We start from the raw sequence: 22,123 nt of genomic DNA, 5'->3' as shown, positions 1-22,123 counted from the left end.
GTCAGTAGAGTAAACTGTGGTAATCCCACCAGATACCTAGACAGTTTTTCGCATGCCCATACTGCCGCCAGACATTCCTTCTCAATTTGAGCATAACGCTGCTCAGCGCTTGAGTGTTCTTGAGCAGAATGCTACTGGTTTTACTGCTACTGGAGTACGGCCCCTATCCCGAAACTGCTAGCATCAGCACTTATGATCGTTGGCTTTTTCGCATCATAGTATGCTAGTGTTGGAGAAGCGCATAGTAGCTGTTTGGTTTCTTGGAAGGCACCTTGCTGACTTGGCCCCCATAACCAGACACTGTCAGACCTCAGCAGATCTGTCATGGGCTTCATAACCGAAGACAGGTTGTTTGCAAACTTGCCTAGGTATTGAAACATTCCAATCAAGCTACAGAGTTCCCTGACATTGGAGGGTGGAGTCAGATCCATCATTGCCCGTACCTTCTCTGGGTCTGGCTTGATCCCTTCAGCACCGATAAGGTCACCAAAGTAAACCAATTCTTTCATCCTAAACTGGCATTTCTCTCGGTTTAAGCGAAGACTTGCTTCCTGAAGTCTCGTCAGAACTTCAGTTAGCCTCCTTTCATGCTCTTCCATGGATCGGCCATGAACCAAGATATCATCCATTATGACCTCTACTCCTTCCAAGCCCTGAAGTAACTCGGTCATTTTTCGCTGGAAGATCTCTGGCGCCGAAGTAATACCGAAGGGAACGCGGCAGAATGCATACCTCCCAAACGGCGTCATGAATGTTGTGAGCAGTTGGCTTTTCTCATCCAAGGGGATCTGCCAAAATCCACTTGCTGCATCCAGCTTGGTAAAGTACTTGGACTGAGCCAACTTAGGAGCGATGTCGCTTAGATTCGGAAGTGTATAATGTTCTCTGCGAACAGCCCTATTCAGTCTTTTTAGGTCAACACAAATGCGCAGTTTACCATTTTTCTTCTGAACCGGAACCATAGCTGCACACCATTCGGTGGGCTCAGTGACAGGACGGATCACTCCACTATCCTGCATTCTCCGTATTTCTGTTTTCACCGCATCCATCAGGGGAAACGGAACTTTTCGTGCGGTGTTGACACACAGTGGTGTTGACTGGTTCGGTCTTCAAGAGACCAATATCTGAGTTGAACTGACTCAAGATTTCATCTACATGGGTAACTAGGCCCATTTTCTTTGCCACTCCGCGGGCTAGCAGGCTGACTGGTCCTGTTCCATCTATCACGACTACACGAAATGTTTAATTAATTAAGTAATTAAGTAATATTTCCCTCTTAATACGGAATAATCCGAATTGCGAGACAAATGTCAGCAGCTCGACCTAGGCTGTTGATATTCGATGTATAGAGTGATGGGGAGGGAATCCATCATGAGCACGAAATTGGAGGTCACAGGTCAAAGCGCAGTGACCCAGCAAGAGGAGGGTTAAACATTAATTTGTTTACTGTTAAGAAAGAAGTGAAATGGGTTTGCTAGAAAAATGTGTACATGTGTGGATGTATGAGGCTGTAATGTTACAGTGGAACTCTATGTTCCACTGGAGGAACAGGACGTCCAGGGACAGGTCCAACAGGAGGAACAGAAGCTAATGTTACTGTAACAATATTTATGCTGCTGAAATCATATAAACAGTGTTGCTTGCGTTAATGAATTAGCTTCAGCCTAGTAAGTTTAGTAGAGTTATAGCTTCAGTATTCACTACCGAGTTCAGTGAGTAGCGTTCAGTACTTTCAGCTTCAGTACTAATATTAATAAGCTTCAGCCAGGCGCGTAGCCAGGGGGGGCGGTGAGGGCGGTCGCCCCCCCTCAAAACGCCGGCCAAAAAAAGAGAGAGAAGAGAAAAAAGTAAGAAGACGTAGGAAGAAAAAAGAGCATACAAAGACACATGACAAAGACTGTGTTAAAAAGATTATAAAAGAAACAACAGATATCTTTTAGTAATTATTTAAAAATATTTTGTGAAATGAGCTTTGAGCCCAGCGCAGTTTGCCTTTTATCCAGCTCAGCATAACATATCATGCGTACCTACACAATAATATGACTATCGAGCTCTACGGATATTTTGTGTACAGCGGGTCGGGTTCTCTACGTGCTACTTGTGTATTCTTATTATGTGTCTGACCTGTCACACAGTCCTGCTAGCAATTATGGAAATCTTATGATGAAATGCTGATTGTTTGATGATTTAAACGTCAATATATTTATCACATGCATGATGCTCTTTTCTGAAGATATCCTAAAAAAAATCGAAATCTTGTTTAACAATAAATCCAATATTATTTTTGAAAATTCAGGATTAAGAGCCGAGAACGGTACAACGAATCGTCTTCTTTTTCTAATAATTTAATGAAACTCCCCCTCCCTGCACCCACCCCTAGGAAGCGCGCTCTTCAAGTGATTCGCACCAGGGGCGTAAATACCGGGGGAATGGGGGGATGCATCCCCCCGCTCTTGAAGGAGGGGGGATGGCCTGTACAAATATACCCCCCGTGAAATTCAAAAAAGAGAAAAAAAAGTAAGGAAGAAGAAAAAAGAAAGAAATGTGATTGTTTCAATTTCAGCGTAATGCATGAGAAATGAGTTTTTTAAATGTATGTATAACTGTATAGCCTACAGTACAATTCGGTGTTAATCATGGCTATTGCATGGCATGCAAAACAGACTTTCAAGTGGGGCACGGAGGAAGGAGTGACTGCCAGAGGCATATAGTCTCTCAAAAGTACAAGTGCTATGCGGGTGCAGTGAACGATCATCAATATAACCGAGATATATCAAGCTTTTTGAGACAAGATAGAGAATTGTCTGTTTTGAGCAGAAGTGAGATTTACGGATTATTTAACTGAACACAATGTGCCTTTGAGGGCGGCAGACCATGCAAATGAACCTCTGCAAGAAAATGTTTCCAGCTCACAAATAGCACAAAAATCGTATGGTTGCAAACATCAAAAACACGTGAAATTGTGAGAAATTGCAATCTCACCTGTGTTTTAATACATGTATTATTACTATAGTAACCTAACTGTACGCTCTCGAAAAGTAATGAAAAGTGTTTTGAATCCTAACTTGTAGGGTTGAGTCTAGGGTTACAAAGATAGTGTCATCAGCATGCCAGAATACTGGCCCCACAGTATGCTCAGATTGCAGGAAAATGGCCTTAAATATTCAAAATTTCTGGGTGCATGCGCCCTAGCACTGCAGCCTACGGGCATGTGCCAAACGTATACGGTTGTTCAAATTTGGCATGTGCGTGCCACGCGGTCATGTATACATATATAAAATGTATCAGGGGCGTATGCCAGGATTCCATAACATTGTAGGGACACTATCTCAGCGAGCGCCACCATCGTTGGCGGAGGCGTACACAGAAATTTTGAGTTTACAACGCCACCCAAGATGGCCGGAAACGGCCCTTCCCCGAGTGTTCATTCGGTTCCCTGGCCCTTTGCCTAGACTTGAGACCACCTCATTCAATATCACTTTTAAAACCCAAAAAACACAAACGACGTTTAAAATAGTGTTACCAACGAGTCTAAATGTTTAAAAAAAACCTGACAAGATCCATGATCCCTAGTGCTTTTTCGCGCAGGGGTTAGAGTGAGTTGAAGTGGAACGGCACAACGCGATAGAAAGACAGCCAGATGACAGAAGAATAACGGTCCACCTAATTTACGCATATTCTGCTCGTTCAGTTCAAATAGTTTTTCCTGGCCTAGACTCGTTAAACTCGTACCAGCAAGCTTATGGATATCTGACATTATGGGTTTTAAAAAAAAGAAGATATACTTGCCAAAAAAGTGTAGGCGCGGGCCTACAGTGCACATATCTGGCTACCCCCCTGTGTAGTACGTGTGTTGTGTGTGTGTTTGTTGTTTGTCTCGTTGTGTGTGTGTGTGTCGTGTGTGTGTGTTGTGTGTGTGTGTAGTGTGTGTCGTGTGCAGTGTAGCGGTGGTGTGGTATGTTCGTCAGGTGCGCATCGCGCGCGTGTGCGTAAATTATTGTGGCGCTTGCTCGTGAGATTAGTGATGGCTATCGCATCATCCCCACCCCAATCCGTACGGATTTACGACCGCCGATTCGACACTTTCACGTTAACCATTGCCCCCCCACCCCGCTTGTCATTGATTGGTAAACCAAAAAGGATTTAACTCGTCAGCTAGATCTTTTATTTAAGAAACGTAGCTGAGGCAGAACTCCTGTAGTCCCGCCTGCATCTCACATATCTAACTAAAAGATAGACAACTCTCCTACACGGCGCGACCGTCATTAAAATCATATGACATCTATCCTTTCCTTGAGATAAACCATCTTATTCTATAGCCATGAATGTCTTTGAATGACAAAGATGTAACTTTTCATATCAATGCCTAACAACGGACACTTAACATCTAATACAGACCAGTAGGGTAAGACCTGCCCACTGTCTGGACTCAGATCCAGGGATTATTCTGCCCTTAGCGATCTTAGTCGCCTTAAACTAACACCTTGTAGTTCTGAAAGCGTGAGGAGACGCAACGTGGCCCGGACACTCGCTGCCGATGTGAGGTCACTGGTACCATAAGCGTATGTTGCTGAGCATCAGATGGCGAACTGTATCTGCATTCTTCGCTTCGACTCGTAGACCATTGTTTGCCTGCGCACATGTTGGGGTAAATGCGTTGTCAAAACAACCGTCTCTGCTGCCGGCAACAAACTATGGCCTTGCTGTGTGGGTGGTGCGTAAGAATTCGATGCCCACTAGGTGTCACTGGGTTCATTGTATAGTTTACGGTTCCGACGATGAATTCCGCATCGTCGCTGAATGACTGTAGACGGTTGTTTTCTGTCAACCACCGAACTGTTTCCCACTTGTTCCCAGCCGCTTCTCACGTGTCCACCGCTTCGTCAGTGCCAACTGACTACTGGACAGGTGAGGTAGTATTCGAGCACCTTCCTGCATCATAATACCTTCTTGTAGGTTGGCTTAGCTGATTCGTCAGACTGACGGATTGCGTGCTGGTATCTGGAACATTTGGCAGTAGATTTCGCTCCAGTATCGGAAGTCTGGTCCGGTAGTTCTCGTCTCCTGTAGTGCCATAGACTGGAGACACACTCGCGTAGCTGAATGCGCAGGTTGCTCTATAGTTCAACAATCCAATCTCTGGATCATCCAGCTTCAGTAATGTGTTTAGCCGTCGCCACGGCAACGTCAGCCATCACACATTCTCTGGTTGTGGTGTGTATGGGTGTGGTCCGTTTTCGTGAGTGAATCCCCACGACTTAGCAAACTGCACGGAATTCGTGATGAGGTATATTTGCGCCTCATTATCCGATATACGAGCCTCTGATACGAAAAGCCGTAAACATTGCTTTTCATGTCCTGTGTTAATTACTGCAGAGCCTGGTAAGATTGTCAGCCTCGTCAACTTCGATTCCAACGAGAGTAATAGTCTACCAAACTACCAAAAAATGTCCTGCTTGAATTTAGTAGATTCCGTCCCGCAAACACTGCTGCCATGGCGACCCCGCCAACTCTATTGCGCTGCAGGGGTTGTTCTCGCTCTGTGATGGGTCTGCTCTGTCCGCACCTCCACACACATTGATCGACCATGTTTTTAATTAGTCCGCTTGCTCATGTTCGGCCACCATATGGGCTGTCCCGCTCATTTCACGGGAAATAAAAAAAAAAAAAAAAGCATTCGAGATGCCTCTGCTGTGATTCATGCTAGTGCGTTCTAAAGCATCCTGTCTCATTTGCTCTAGGCAGAACATTCATAATCTGTAGAACCAACTATTCCATTTGTCACCGATAGCTCGTGACGTACATGGTATATAGTGCCTTCAAAGGCTCCGGCACCACGCTCACTTCTATTTTGGCCACCGTTGAATGACGCTAACGCAATTACTGCATGCAGGACCATCGTCCTGTCTCTGTAGTTCCCTGATCTGTTCTAATTTGTTAGGTGACGCTGACCCAACTACATGAAGCTGCTGTCCACATAATCACTGACATCTTCGACCAGCTAGTACACTATCCTCTGTGTCACAGCTAGCGAAGGCATTCCTGATATGTGCATCTGCACTATACTGTTCTTTACCCGCCAACAAATGATACAACAGCGATTAACCGCATCAATTCGCACAAAAGCACCCTGACAGCCGAATGAGTGTTTCTATACAATTTCTCTGTGGCTCAGTAGAGCACCAATGCCGTTGTGGTTCGCGTCAGAGTAGAGTAATCCGTTGTAATCCCACAAGATACCTAGACAGTTTTCGCCATGCCCATACTGCGCCAGCCACATTCCTTCCATTTGAGCATAATCGCTGCCTCACGCTTGAGTGTTATTGAGGCAGAATGCACTGTTTACTGCACTGGAGTACGGCCCTTCCCGAAACTGCCTAGCATCAGCCACTTTGATCGTTTGCTTTTTCGCATCATAGTATCCGCTAGTGTTGGCAGAAACGCATAGTAGCTGTTGCGTTTCTTTTGGAAGGCACCTTGCTGACTTGGCCCCCATAACCCAGACACTGTCACTATCCTCAGCAGATCTGTCATGGGCTTCATAACAGAAGACGGTTGTTTGCAAACTTGCGCTAAGTATTGAAACATTCAATCAAGCCGCACAAGTCCTGACATTGGGGGTGAAGTCAGATGCCATCATTGCCGTTACCTATCTCTGGGTCTGGCTTCGACTCCGCTTCAGCCAGCCGATTAAGGTCACCAAAGCTAAACAAATTCCTTTCATCCTAAAACTGGCATTCTTCTCGGTTTAAGCCGAAAGACTTGCTTCTGGAAAGTCTCGTCAGACACTTCAGTTAGGCCTCCACTTCCATGCTCTATCCATGGATCGGCCATGAACCAATAGTATGCATCCATTATGACCTCTACTCCTCCAAGCCATGAAGTGAACTCGGTCATTTCGCGTGGAAGTATCCTCTGGGCGCCTGAAGTAATACGACGAGGAACGCGACAGAATGCAAACCTGCGCCAAACAGCGCCGCATGAAGTTGTGAGCAGTTGGCTTTGCTCAATCCAAGGGGATCTGCCAAAATCCACTTGCTGCATCCCAGCTTGTAAAGTACTTGGACTAAGCCAACTTAGGAGCGATGTCGCTTTAGATTCGCAAGTGTATAATGTTCTCTGCGAACAGCCCTATTGAGTCTTTTAGGTCAACACAAATGCGCAGTTTACCATTTTTCTTCTGAACGGAACCATAGCTGCACACCATTCCGGTGGGCTCAGTGACAGGACGGATCACTCCCACTATCCTGCATTCTCCGTATTTCTGTTTTCAAACCGCATGCCATCAGGGGAAACGGGAAACTTTTCGTGCGGTGTCAAACACAGTGGTGTTTGACTGGTTCGGTCGTCAAGAGACCAATATCTGAGTTGAACTGACTCAAGATTTCATCTACATGGGTAACTAGGCCCATTTTCCTTTGCCACTCTGCCGCGGCCTAGCAGGCTGACTGGTCCTGTTCCATCTATCACGACTACACGAAATGTATAGACTTTCCCCTTGTGATTGATGACAGCTGTAAATGCAGCCTAGAACCTTGAGCTGGCCCCCAGGACTGTTGAAGCTTGACCATTGTTGTGCATCAGGTGTGGACGACTTTTCAATGATCGCCAGAATGGTGTGTGAAATATCATGTTACGTCAAGCTCCGTGTCTATTTTAAATTTTAACAGTTTAGGCACGCATATGTTTCAGTGACTAAGGCCGCAAAGCTCCGCGGGCTTCTCCTCCTCCTCATGGCAATCAAGTTGTTCCAAGGAAGAATGATTCCTCCCCCTCGGATGTATCCTGAGATGTCACTGCGTCTGTTGCCCCATTTAAATTTCCACCTCGGTGTTTACCACTGCGACACACCGAAGAGAAATGTCCACGCTTATTGCATGACCTACAGATCTGTCCACTAGCAGGGCATTTACCACCCCGTGGGTGACAGTCGTAACCACAACGGTTGCATTTCTGTTTTGTTATGTGGCTGCTGACATCCTTCTTCCACTTTGGTCTATGCTCCCTTTGTTTTGAACCTCCTGGTGGGAAGCTTGTTGCTGGACCATCTGTAATTTTACCTGTTCATGCTGGCGTGCCACTGCTGCAGCTTTATCTAGGGTCAAATCTGGCATCAGCTGCAGTTTTTGCTTCACTCCTCGATCGAGTCCCACAACAAACCTGCCACGTACTTGGTCCTCTGGATCCTTGTACTCGCAATTCTCCACCATTGCTTGAAGGTCCCTTAGAAATTCCTCCACTGTCTCCTCCCTACTTTGGACCCTCTCTTGAAAGAGTGATCTCTCGTGTATTATATTTCTTTTCGGGATGAAGTACTGTGTGAATTTCTTGACAACTGTGTCGTAATCAGTGTCCTTCTCCTCCTCTCTAATTGTGGCGCTAGGGTTTTCTGGGTCAGGCACATCATGCAAAACCAAATTTCAACGTTTTGAATATTTTGTTGGCTTGTTTACCTCCCATACAGTAGATAAGTGAGTACCTTTGTACTTCTCCGTCTTCTTTGTGAAGTTTAGTGGCTTTCCGAAATCATCCGAATTCCTCTATCCACTCACTCCATTCTTCAGCTTTGAACGTAAACTTGGCAGGGAGGTCATATCGTGCCATTTTCTTGACAATGACTTGTGATTCCGGGCCACCGGTATCAAACTGTAGACTCACCCTTTAGACACAAACGTCCGCGTTGTTCTGTCAAGCAGCACTACAATGTGTACTTGAAACTGTTCTTGAAGTCACTTCTGACACCATGTCATGATTGTGTAATCCCAAACAAGCGATTTAACTTCATGTAGATTCGTTTTATTGAAGAAACGTAGCTGAGCAGAACACGAGATTACAAACCGCCATGCCGAACTCCTGTAGCTCCCCCTGGCTCTCAAATATCTAACTAAAAGATAGACAACTCTCCTACAGGGCGCTACCGTCATTAATCATTATGACACCCCTAAAATAAAATCCTAGCTACGCGCCTGGCTTCAGCCTAGCCAAGACTTCGCCAAGTACGCTTGATAGATTGAGTTCTCACCTGTTCACTATGTTGACTGTGTTCACCTGTAGCACAAATAGTTCAGTTGTTACTACCACGTACACAATAATCTTAAGACACTCGCACGTTGCCGTCATCTATTGACGAATAGTAAAGTATTAATTTGTTTGCACTTTTTAACTTTTCTTATTTTGTTAATGGATGTAGTAAAATTTATGTTTTAAATTTTGAAGTGGCAGAAGTACTGGCTGAAGTTGCAGAAGTACATACTAAAGAGGTAGGAAAAAAGAAAAGAGGAAAAAAGGGGAAAATAAGTTCCGCAGCTGCCGAGCTGGGACTCGAACCTGGAATGCAGGTGTAGACGGATGTTCTAGTGATGAGGCCACTGCGCCATTACGGTTATACACCATGGATTCAGACGATGTTCAGATGTTGTTTGTACGTACGTGACCGCCACCTATTGATCAATAGAATTTTTTATGAATGTTTAACTTTTTAACTTTTTTAAATTTTTGTTTCAGCCAGAACCACCTACCAGACGTGCTGATTCTGAAAATATATTTAGTTTTCCTCTAGGCTGCGGAGTTCTCTAGTTATGCGAATACGGACTAATTCGGCCGAACAACTTTATATATATATATAGATTATATTATTTTATATTATATATTATATTATATGGCTTAATATCTACATTATACTTACTTATAGGTTGGTGGTATAGGGCATACGCCCGTGGCAATGTCTACTACTGCTGTTATCATGTCTCCGTTGTTCAGGACATGTGATGATCTACGCAGGCCAATGACGCTTCTGCCATTTATCTCCATCAAGTGTACATCACCCTGCTCCGTCACAAACATCTCGACCTCGAGAAACTGATCATCGTAACCATATTTAATGAGAGTTTCTGCGGTCTGGTCGTATTTATTCCAAGCTTTACCGAGTGTAGTGGGGCTATGATCGCTCGGGAACGCTATCATATGCATCAACTCCGGCTTCTTTGGCCAATGCTTTTTATCACCTGAAATCAACAATATTCAATATATAACAATATAACAATATATAACAATAAATAATATTCAACAATGTTGCGGAAAACGCGATGGAACTAAAATTCTTGTATGTTCATTTCCCGGAGGGGGTCATTATATATGCCGGTATTACCCCATGTGCATTCCAAATTTTGTGGGTTAGGGGGGTGTTTTTCAACTTCTAAAGCGGGCCCGCGCGGGAGCAAATAGGCCCCCCTTTCTTTACAAAGCTAATCCCGCAATAAGCCCTCGGGATCGTTCAAGTCAAGCACCGCGCCCGCAGTAGGCCCCCCTCACAGGCCCCCTCCATTCCCTCCACTGTTTGCCCTCCACTTGTCTGCAACTGCAAGACCTCGCAATAGGGGGTAGGGGTCCGGGTAGGACTCTTTCATTGTGTATGCAATAGGGGGTGGTATTCTTTAATTGTGTCTGCAATAGGGGGTAGGGTTTTCCAATGTGCAGTTCGCACTAGGGGGCCTATTATTTTTAGTGAGAACGCACATGGGGTAATACCGGCATATATAGTGACCCCCCGGGGTTCATTTAACTATAATGCTGTGGGTAATCCCTTAGGAATGTCATATGTATGCGTGTGCGTATGCGCATTGGTACGCGTATGAGCATCGTGTGCGTAGTATATGTATGTTTGGATATATAATAAAAATTTTATACGGATTAATGCTGTACTTACCGATGACCCAGTGGTGGATTTGACCCTTGCACACGTAACCATGTACGTTAATGATGGATGCATCCTTCATGTACTTCATCGCAATGGCACCGCGTGAGTAGTGTGGTGGGAATTGCTCCGGTTTGAGATGTTCCTGTAGACGATCCAGAAACTCTGTAGCCTCAGTTGTTAACTCGCTTAATGTCTCAATGACATTTCTCAGTTCCTCCTCATTATATGCGAGGTACACGTCCATGCTTTCCGTCGATGTCGTTAGCTTGATGAAGGCAGGAACACCTGTGATGTTCAGAATCTCCGACATTGCCGCATCGCTCCTATCGGCGCATGCACGCAGATCAACAAACTTGAAAGGAAGCGGGTCTGGATCGACTAGCTGATGGGTGTAATACTTGTTAAAGCAGAGAAACGCTGAGATGAATGATGGACCATAAAGGTGGGGAAACTTTTCCGTAAGAATGGATGCAATAATGGCGGGTCCATCCTCATATGTGAATATGCCGACGACTGTATTCACGCGGATGAACTGCTCTAATTCTCCCATTTCAAGCTGTTTAATGTTCTTATTGCTATCACCGTAGAGACTCTGAACGTAGAGAGAAAGCGTGCCTCGATGTTTCTGTAGGTATTCTGCGATTTCGGGCCTTAGGGATTTTTCGACAATGACCAGCAACTTGTCACCGTGAGCTTCTTTTTTTCCTCCCATGATGAGTTCTGTGACAAAAAATATATAATATTTATTATTAATCGTTCTATTGTGTTACAATGAAATATATATAATTATATTGTAATACTATTAATAGTTTATGAATTGTCTAAATAATAATGTAATAAGACGCAATTCCTTAGTATAATAGATCCAAGTGGATCATAGGTAATTGTATATCTTGCCGTGACTTGGCAATGTCTTTGATATATGCACACAATTTTGACCACGAGACATTAAGGCCCCAATTCTCCTCTTTTTCTTTGACACACACACATGCACACACAGGGGCGCGTGCACGCACACACAGTCACACACACACAAACACACGCACGCACGCACACACACACACACACACACTAGTGTTGTCAATCGGTTGTAATTTCGTAATCGATCATCGGTTGGACCCAAGTAACCGATGATCGGTTACAATCGGTTACTCGGGGTGTTGAATGCCTGCGTGTGCTTAACCTCGTGTGCATGTACGTGTGTGCATGTATATGCTTGTTTAGCCCTGTTTACTGTTTGTTTTAAACTGTTTACTACTGTGTGTATAATACATGTATGTTAATAAAGGATAGCTTGTATAGTAGGGATGATATCTCTGATTCTCATCACTTTTCCAAGTTTTCTTGTTCAAGTTAAAAAAAACACACACACACACACAGTCACACACGCGTGCCCGCGCCCACGCCCACGCCCACGCACACACACACAGTCTCTGCCAGTTTGACCCATCAAGGAAACTGTTCAGATGTATTATTTATACACTCTGATGCTCTGGCGCTCTGTTATGTACTCTATACGCTATATTACATATAATGTCGATGACGTGTTAACGAATGTGTGAAAGCTGACTATTATGCCTTCATTGGAGCACTCACTATAAATCGATAAGCACAGGAATTTGGGAATGAACGGCTTTATTCAGAAACGACGGCAAACTCACATCAATGTCTCCCAAGTAGAGACCAAGAGAGGGCGCGCGCCTCGCGCATGCGGCAACACCGCGCCACCTTCCGACACTATCCGAAAACTATGCTGCCGTCACATATACCCCTCTTTTGAGGAGATGTGCCCCACATCAACATATGCAAATCCGCTAAAAACAAGGGGCAACCGCCCAGCGGTTACATTACAACAGGAGGCAGCTACCCTGCCACTGTCCACGGAATACAAAATACGGAACACAAAATTACACGATCCGCTAAAAACAAGGGGCAACTGCCCAGCGGTAAACATTACAAAAGAAACCATGTTCTACAAAATCATGAAATGCGTCAAACACCAACGCCTCATTTATGCAATCGCGTGCTCGTGGTGCCTAATAAGCCTCGAGCCTAAGTGTCGTCCTCCGTCAGGACATCCGCCATCGCTTCACGTCCGCTCCTCGTCACGTGTGATTCTGGAGCGGCCTCGATCAGCGTTTCCTCTGCCAGCTGAACGAGTTGTTCAGGGTGATGCTCATCCAGCGGTGGGTCATCTAGGTGACCGTCAACGTGCAAGGCAAGTGGTACGAACTCTGCACCATCATCTTGTTCGTCGTGTTCTTCTTTACGGGCAGCATCAGTTGGTCTCTCCTCATGAAGTGGAACAGCAGGAACTTCTGGTTCTGGAGCCTGGACGCCACGTGCTGCAGGCAAACCCATGTCAACACGTGGTCCCGCTCCTAACTCGGCATCTCTTTCCCCTGGTTGAGCAACTGCTCTCAGCTCGTATCCTTCGTCTGGTTACTCAGGTGGGACAGCTGGTTCTGCAGGAAACCCCATGTCAGCGCCAGGTCCACCTTCGGGAATTCCGTCGTCCACGATATCTGCCGCCGGGACAGGAGGGGCTGCAGGTGCGGCTGGTAATCACATGCCGACACCAAGACCAAATCCTCCACCCATCATTGGGAAGAACATTCCCGGCAGGGCAGGAACGCCCGGTCCCCTCTCTACAGGGACGTCGTCAAGCTCCTCCGGCTCTTGATGCGCCAATGGCCTTGGTATCCTGGGTGCCACACACGGTTTTAAGCGATTGTGATGGACAACTAGCCTATGTCGCTTAGCTGTGTCCTCACTCTGGATCCTGTATGTGACACCAGGCAGGCCATTCACTGTCTGCATCCTCTTTACGATGATATATGACCCTACCCATGGTAGAGCCAATTTCCTGTGACGATCTTTGGGTACTGGAGCGTATAACCACACTCTGTCCAACACTTGGTAGGGGTGTTTCGCCAATTGTCGTACACTTTCTTTTGTCGCTCTTGGCCGATACTTGCCGTCTTCCGGGCTTCCTCGAAAGCCTCTTGCATTTCGGCGAGGATGCTCTTCGAGTAACTCCCGGCCGACTTCCAATGGTACTTGGTTGGGCATCCATAGACAATGTCCGCCGGCAAGCGGGGTTCCCGACCATGTGACAGGTAAAATGGCGACATGCCAGTCGTCTCGTGTACACTAGAGTTGTACGCCAACTGGACTGGGCCAAGGTGGAGATCCCAATCCTTGCCGTGTTTGACTCACCTTTGCGATGGCGCTCTTCAGCCTCTCGTTGAACCGCTCAATCATGCCGTTTCCTTCGGGATGGTATGGGGTCGTTCTAGTCTTCTCGATCCCAAGCATGGTGCATAGTTCCTGCACTATGTCTGACTCAAATTGCCGACCTTGATCAGAATGAATCGTTTCTGGCATCCCGTGTTCACAAACATAATGGCGAAAGATAAGGTCTGCAACGGTCTTAGCTGTCTGGTCCTTCATGGCATACAGATTCACATACTTCGTAAAATGGTCGCCAACCACCAAACAGTAACGGTTACCCTGTAGGCTGATTGGCAGTTCTGTGATGTCTGTCGCTACAAGCTGGAATGGGTAGGATGAGGAAATACTTTGCAGTGGTGCCTTCATCCTCGGATTTGGCTTACTGCGGGCAACACATTTAGGACATATCCGGCAGAACTCCGCAACATCCGTAACTAGTCCTGGCCAGTAGAATCGACTCTGCATCTTGCCTAGTCTTTCGTCGTCCGAGATGGGCAGAGGTGACACCAGAGTGAACTTCATGGAGGACTTGCGATCGGAGTCCTGGGGCAACAACCTGTTGATAAACAGTGTTCCTCTTCTTGGGTGGAGTCCACTCCCTGACCAGAATTCCGTTTTGTATCGAGAAGCGATCGAACTGGCGCCAGAAAGTGATCATGTCACTTCCTTCACCTTTGATTGCTTCCCAGCACGGCTTGTCATCATTCAATACCCAACGGTAGACTTGGGATATTGAAGGGTCTTGCTCTTGTTGCGCCTTCATGCCACTTAATGGCTGTCCCTGTCCATCTGACGGTGTAAGCGCTGTCGCTCGAACTCCGTGTTTCCTACTATGCCTACTCCGACGTATCTTGTGACGGGAAAACCCTATCAGTAAGGGATCATTGGTGCAGATCTGGATACAGCGTGAGAAACAAGCGGTCGCCCAGTCGCCAGTGGCGATTAGAAAATCGACCGGGCGACTGCTTGCTCGTGTCAGCTGGTCCGGCGGGGCGACTATACATTATCGCCAGCACTGAGGAAATAAACAAATTTACCGGAAACTCGAGGCCACTAATACAAATGTTGTTTGTTTGCCCTCACCCGAGACCGCCCGCCAAAAGGGGCCGACACAAACATTTGTATTGACCTTTCCGATTTTTTTTTAAGTTTCCGTATGTGGCAGCCCTGCGGCAACTGTACGCGGGCTATAGTACTAGAGCTATGGCACAGCCTGCGTACGTGCCTGTTGGCTGGCGGGCACTGATTGAAGTAGGGGGGAGGGGCGAGGTGCATTATTGATTGTTTCACTTTCAGCTGGCGTGCCAGGGTGCATGTTCATTATTACATATGTAGGGGGTGGCCGGCGGCGCGCCGCCTGGTATGAAGACGCGGACAGCAAAACTTTCCTGGAATCGCTGGATTCCAAAACTGTGACAGCAAAACTTTGCTGGAATCCTGGAAATGGCGCTATATTTATAATTTAGATATTAAATAACTTATTATGGATCTGACAGATTAACTTATTTTCGCTTTCCAAAGACTAATATGTGCTAAGAAGATATTTATTATTTCTTATTCAAGTTGCTTTTATTTCCACATTACGTGTATGTGTGCCGTGGGCGTGCGTGCGTGCGTGGACGTGATCTGAAATAAAATCATGCAGCATTAGCTCTGATCCAAACACAAGTTTGTTAAAAGTATTTTATATGTATGTTGTATGCACTGTACAATGTAGCATTTATATAAATGTGTAGGCAAAACATAAAAGGTATCTCCCCACATCAAGGCACACCGAGCTACGGCAGACACCATTGCTGGAATTTGTAAAAAGACCCCTGAGCAAAAAAAAGCCAACACACAACTTTTCAGCGCTGGGTCGGGTGAGGGCAAACGAAAAAATTGTTTAATTGGTGCCTGATTATTTTGTTTATTCTGCTACTAACCTTGCTACATTATTCTAATGAAATCAATGGTAAAATCTAATAACAATATAGACTAAAAATATTCAAGATCCCGAAGCCATAAAGTTCATGCGAAGTATCACAAAGCTCTTCCATGTTTGTTATGTTCGTATTTTGCTAGTCATGCTGTTACCTCTGCTAATGTCGATAAATACTTGGGGCATGCCCGACCATCAGGCGATCGCGTGTTAATTAAATATGATGAATTTATTAGGAATAAGATGGCAGTCTTCAGAGACGCTGATCTTGATGTTTTGCATCGTTGATTTTTTATGCTTTGATTGATTTGATTGATTTTTGAGATTGATATGTTGGAGGCTTGTCCGATTTTACATACGCATCAGTGTATCGAAACGAGTAAAAATATAATTTTTTTAAGAATAGCCTTAGAATGCACATCAACCAAATTGCAGCCAAATCGCCAGCCCCCGCCTATAAAAAAACGTCCGCCATACGCGAGTCCATTCCTTTGGCTATGACAGAAATCCTGGACCAGTGCCTACTGACCAGGACCAGTACTTCCTCAGAGGTACTGGTCCTGCTGGACCAGTGCCTCCAATTATCAGTTTTTCACCCTGTGGATACCCCTAGCAGTGCTCGAAATAAGCGTTGTCCGGTTGTCCGAGACAACCAGAATTTGCGCCGGACAACCTAACCAGTCTGAGACATTGTTCTGTGGACAACCAAGAAAAATGTGACGAAAAATGCACTTTATTTATATTTTTCTGACCGCAAATTGAATTTCTTTCGGCTGTCGATCGGCCTGCATTGCATCCATAGCAAGTGTTGTTTCGCGCCTTCTCATTGGTCAGCAATGCCGTGTAATATGGGTGCTTTGGCCAATAAGTATGCGTTATCACAACGTTCGTAGCGACAACAAATTTGACTGTGTGGACAAGTTTCATCGGCGAGTAAACAGGTAACTACTTATCGATCACTACAAACGCTTTTTCTGAAGAGACAAATGACTTGTTGCTGGTAGATTTGTTGTGGCAGTGACGTAATCGAATCTGCCTGAGGTAAACATTGACTAACTGGACCGAGTGTGTCAGCGATAATAGAGGTATTCTATAGTTAGCCATGTCAAACCATTTTAAACTTATTAAAAATTAAAAATTAAACATGCAGTGAGTCAGTAAGTATAGCTGTTCCAGTTGTTAAGAATGATATCAATTTTGAAACAGACTTCTTAGAGTTGAGAAGAAAATTTTATTTTTTCATACAAAACGGATTCTATTCAAATGACAATGATTAAAGGAGCTTAGGTTTGGATTCTAGACAAAGTTCTTTGTTCCATTGGCATTGATTCAATGAGACCTGGAATACATTTTGCATGATATATTCAGTTGCAGCTTGAATTTTTCCTCCTGCCCCCTCCTCCTCCTCCATGACCTTCTTCATTCGATCTCCATCACCTTCTCCACTCCTCCTCCTCCCCCTCCTCCCCTCCTCCTCCTCCTCCTCTCCCTACTCCATCACCTCCCCTCCTCTTCCTCCTCCTCCTCTCCCTACTCCATCACCTCCCCTCCTCCTCCTGCCCCCTACTCCTCCTCCATGACCGTCTTCATTCGAACTCCATCACTTTCTCCGCTCCTCCTCCTCCCCTCCTCCTCCTCCCCCTACTCCATCACCTTCTCCCCTCCTCCTCCTCCTCCTCCCCTCCTCCTCCCCCTACTCCATCACCTTCTCCCCTCCTCCTCCTCCTTCTCCTGCCCCCTACTCCTCCTCCATGACCGTCTTCATTCGATCTCCATCACCTTCTCCGCTCCTCCTCCTCCCCTCCTCCTCCTCCCCTTACTCCATCACCTTCTCCCCTCCTTCTCCTCCCCCTGCCCCCTACTCCTCCTCCATGACCGTCTTCATTCGATCTCCATTACCTTCTCCGCTCCCCCTCCGCGCCATTTAGTATCCAGTCATATGAGTCACACTGCAATAATATTATTATACATCTGAATGATCTGATCATAAGTGGACCAATTGATATATAATAATATTATTGCAGTATGACTCATTAAGTATGAGTGAATACCCTGAAACCCGATGCCTTGCATTTTTATAAACCAAATTTTTTTTGCTAATGTCAAAACTCATGCAAAAGAAGATTAACTAGTCACGATGACCATCCTGATTCATGCAAAGTATTATAAGTTTACAGGTTGAAATAAAATAAATTTAAAGATATCACTCCTACAGTATGTTTTGTGGCATTTGGCGTAGTTGAAGGGGGGAGTGGTGATCCATGTTGATCAGAGTAAAAAAAAGAATTGTTCTACTAAAAAGAGAATTGTCGTAGTCAGAATGATACATGTACTCAAAGGTGCTGCAAATACCATCTCCTGCAATCTACATTTTCAAAATTTTCTGGGGGAAGACCCACATACCCCCCGCCTGTTTTTCACCCCCCTCCTTGGAATCCTAGACCCGCCACTGAACAATTACATATCTTGGGAGCAGAGAACAATGAACAAAAATGTCGCCTTTTCGCATGGCGCCCAAAACAATGATGGCAGAGCTGAGAGGTAGACCGTAGGGTGTGGAGAGGGAGGCAGAGGAGCCATTAAAATATTAAGTCATCCACTATTTTGCGCAGTTCGCTGTTTTTGGTCCCCTTGTTAAAAAATCCTGGATACGCCACTGTTTTCTGATCATATTAATTATTATGTAATTGAAAATAGCAGATTTGGGGATATTTCGATCTCCATCACCTTCTCCACTCCTCCTCCTCTTCCTCCCCCTACTCCATCACCTTCTCCCCTCCACCTCCTCCTCCTCCTGCCCCCTACTCCTTCTCCATGCCCGTCTTCATTCCATTTCCATCTCAGGGGCAGGTACGTTTATGTAAACACAAGGTACATATATATGCTGAGAAGATACAGGTCTGGTACACTTGTGTATACATATACGTACCTCGGGTACATATCTGTAGTACCTGATACGACAAACCCTAACCCTAACCATATCAAATAGTTACCAGTTACAGCACAGGGTACGTTCCGGTATACCGGACCGCACCCAGGGTACGTTCCGGCAGTACCCTGGGGGACATGGACCCTATGATTAATTCGAGCTCTAGTAACTATAGCCCGCGTACGGTTTCCGCTGGCAGCTGGCGGCTTGCCAGCGGAAACCGTACACGGGCTATAGTTACTAGAGCTAGAAATTGAGTAGCACAAACTGGAGAACCCTATGTTATCTATAGTAATAGAAACCTTTATTAGGCGTTGACATCATTTACTTGTCTCACAATGGCACAGAAATTACGTCGATCATAACAAAGGATATAGCACGGAACATGGCGGCCTCCGAGAAATCACCTCATAACCTCATAAGTGATAATCGATGATAGATCCTTATAGATATTAGACTTTAGATTAGAGATTAGAGATTGGATATTAGACTAGATATTATAATCGATGATAGATCCTTGCATGTGCTCCTCCGACTTGGATTCGGGCAGAATTCCTTTGTTTGAAAATCAATACTGCCCCACGTACGGGCGTCACTGTGAAAGCCACCTTCCGACACTATCCGAAAACTATGCCGCCGTAACAAATGTATAAACAATACGGCTACTTGCACGTAGTATTTGAAGCAACGAAATCTGATGCTTGGTTTTCATTTATAATCAAAGATATGATGTTATAATTAAACGTACCTCTAACGATGTCCTGTAACGTTGGTCCTACCGATTGCAATGCGTGACGCGTGACGAGTCTGCGTCTGCTGTTGTTGCTGCTACTGCTGCTGCTGCTGATGATGATGATGCTGTTGGTTGTGCTGCTTGCTACTGATACTACTACTATTGCTACTGTTGCTACTGCTACTACTACTACTATTGCTACTGTTGCTGCTGCTACTGATGAAATCACTAGTACTTCTGCTGTTGTTTGTAACCGCGTTTTAAACGAGCGTCAGCAACTGAAGAACGAAAGACACGAAATGGTTTCCCATTAATTTCTGAGCGTTGCGAGAAGACCGGGCGTGGGCGGGGCGTGCACGAACGAGTCCGCGCGCATAATACAAGACCCTGTAATGACAACCTACTAGCTGCGTGTACGAAAACCCACCCTGCCATGACCCAATTCCCTAGCCGTACCGGTCAAACACGTCGGGTTTGTCTATATTCAGGCCGGTACGGGAGATTACAGTACGCATATATTTGCTAATATATTGACTAATCGTGCGTCAATAAACCAAAGAGCTTAGAATGATTCTAAGCTCTTTGAATAAACTCAATATTCACAGAGAGTATAGCTAAGACATGTGTCTATAGGTATCTAGAATATATTATGCAAATGATCTCCGGACCCGTACCGGCTTGAATTCATATACTCTCTGTGAATATTGAGTTTATTGACGCACGATTAGTCAATATATTAGCAAATATATGCGTACCGTAATGCGCACATGCCCGCACATGTCCACATGTCCGCTGGCCAGCGGCTAGCGGGCTATAGGATAGGCTATAGGCTATAGTACTAGGGATACCTGAACAGATGCCCGGCAACCGGCATATATCTGACGGCTGCCGGGCAGCGAAATTTTTTCCCCCACTTGAGTTCCGGACCCACCATAGATAGTGTTTTGTAATATATGGTTCGTACAGGCCCGTAGCCAGGGGGGGTTCGGGGGGTTCGAACGAACCCCCCCCCCGAGCCCCCTCCCACCAAGCCAAAAAAAAAATTTGTTGAAAATTTGCAAGAATTTCACCTCAGGTCGCTCCATTTTAGTGTAATAATTGCAAAATCTCCATCGTGCGGGAGGGTGAACAGTGAACACCCCCCTCCCACACCCTCCCCCGCTTGGTCGCTTGGCTCCCTCGCCTGGTCGCTTCGCGCCCGAGCAGGGGCGTGTACAGGGGGGGGTCCAGGGAGTCCGGACCCCCCCTTGCTCGCGCAGAAAACGCATCTGAGGAGGTGTAATTTAAAAAAAAATTCTGGGGGAGGCCCCCCAGATCCCCCCTTCGCGTGTTCGCAACTTTGGGTTACGGTTACACCCCCCTGGTACAAATCCTGTACACGACCCTGCCGAGCAAATTGCCAACATTAAAAAACGAACCCCCCCCCAATATAAAGCTGGCTACGGGCCTGGTTCGTATATATATATGGTTGGATTATAGTTAGTGTTAGGGTTAGGGATAGCTAGGTTGCATTTTACATTGTTGCTTCGAGGAAGTCGAGTGAATGGAGTGCGCTGATTGGCTGTGGTCCGGAACTCAAGTGGGAAAAAAAAATTCGAAATTTCGAAATTTTTTAATAATTATCTTATTATTTTTTTATTAATTTATAATTTATTAAATTTGTTATTAATGCTATTGTTGGACAAATAGTATTTGACGCCGCGCGAAAGACATTTTATTATGTTTAAACTATTCCTCGAAAGCACATACTATCGAATGATTTGATATGAAACATAACAATTATGCAGATACCTCACTATAACAATTATATGTGGCCACTATACCCTTACCTCCTTGTAATGTAAATGAAAGTGTCAATGACACTGTAGCTCACCACAAAAATGGACACAAATGAGTGAGTGAGAAGAAGTCAGTTTTAATTGAGCAACCATTATATACACTTGATAATTATGTGTAATTTTTTTTAATGTGAAAATAAATGTTTGAGATGAGGGCGAGTGATGGCGTTACACCTAAATGATCGCCATTTAACGTTTTTATAATATTCAGATTTAGGCACTGCCTAAAAGCGGAGCTCCCGATGTGTAACGCGTAAGATTGAGAGGATACGCTTATTCCACGTAGCTGCTATATACCACGTGACAATGGTGTTTCCCTGCCCATAACACAACTTTTGTGAAAGTTTAATTGGTTGCATGGAAGTGTTTACTTCGTATGAGTTTTTCTAGGCGGTAGCACACGGTTGCCATCTGTATATCGCAATAATAATTTACAAACCAAAATGAATCACAATTTGTGACGGTAGATGGCGCTATACCCGCTTTGATGTTTCTTAGCGATGGCGTTCGAAATAAATAGGTTATGCTGCGTTCCGACATGTCTTGTAAAACTTTACTCTAATATAGACGTTTTATCGGCAGGGTGGAGAGGAAATACCAATTTTGCATTAAAGATAGTCAATGAAATCTTGTAAAACGAACCAGACGAGTGTGACACCACAGACTGTTATCTGCGTGTCTATATTATAATATGCTATATAATTGCCAAAACCTACCTAATTTGCATAAAAAAAATTTAAATATCAAAACCCCTAGCCCTTATTCATTCACA

At 45.1% G+C, this 22,123-nt stretch overlaps 1 protein-coding gene across 5 annotated transcripts in view; it reads right to left on the bottom strand.

The window, feature by feature from the left end:
• The window catches only part of LOC106808006, a 22,987-nt gene extending 3,158 nt beyond the window's left edge, over nucleotides 1–19,829 (bottom strand). Inside the window, exons 1-5 of one of the 5 annotated variants that reach the window (XR_001393741.1) lie at nucleotides 19,529–19,829; nucleotides 10,706–11,416; nucleotides 9,686–10,004; nucleotides 9,328–9,440; nucleotides 9,023–9,048 (exon numbers count right to left, since the gene is read on the bottom strand). Coding sequence is in view for 3 of the 5 variants with exons in the window: in XM_014810545.1 (XP_014666031.1) it covers nucleotides 9,045–9,048; nucleotides 9,686–10,004; nucleotides 10,706–11,408 (1,026 nt within the window). In the remaining 2 variants the exon portion in view is untranslated. Of the gene's footprint in view, nucleotides 1–8,774; nucleotides 9,049–9,327; nucleotides 9,441–9,685; nucleotides 10,005–10,705; nucleotides 11,417–19,528 lie in introns of those variants that run through there. The other 4 variants (XR_001393740.1, XM_014810545.1, XM_014810544.1 and 1 more) reach the window with 4 other exon arrangements.
• Nucleotides 19,830–22,123: the final 2,294 nt, after the last annotated feature.

The sequence above is a fragment of the Priapulus caudatus genome, unplaced genomic scaffold, assembly GCF_000485595.1.
Source record: "Priapulus caudatus unplaced genomic scaffold, Priapulus_caudatus-5.0.1 Scaffold247, whole genome shotgun sequence".
In the NCBI taxonomy this organism is placed as follows: domain Eukaryota; kingdom Metazoa; phylum Priapulida; class Priapulimorpha; order Priapulimorphida; family Priapulidae; genus Priapulus; species Priapulus caudatus.
This window is presented reverse-complemented; position numbering and strand designations above follow the sequence as displayed.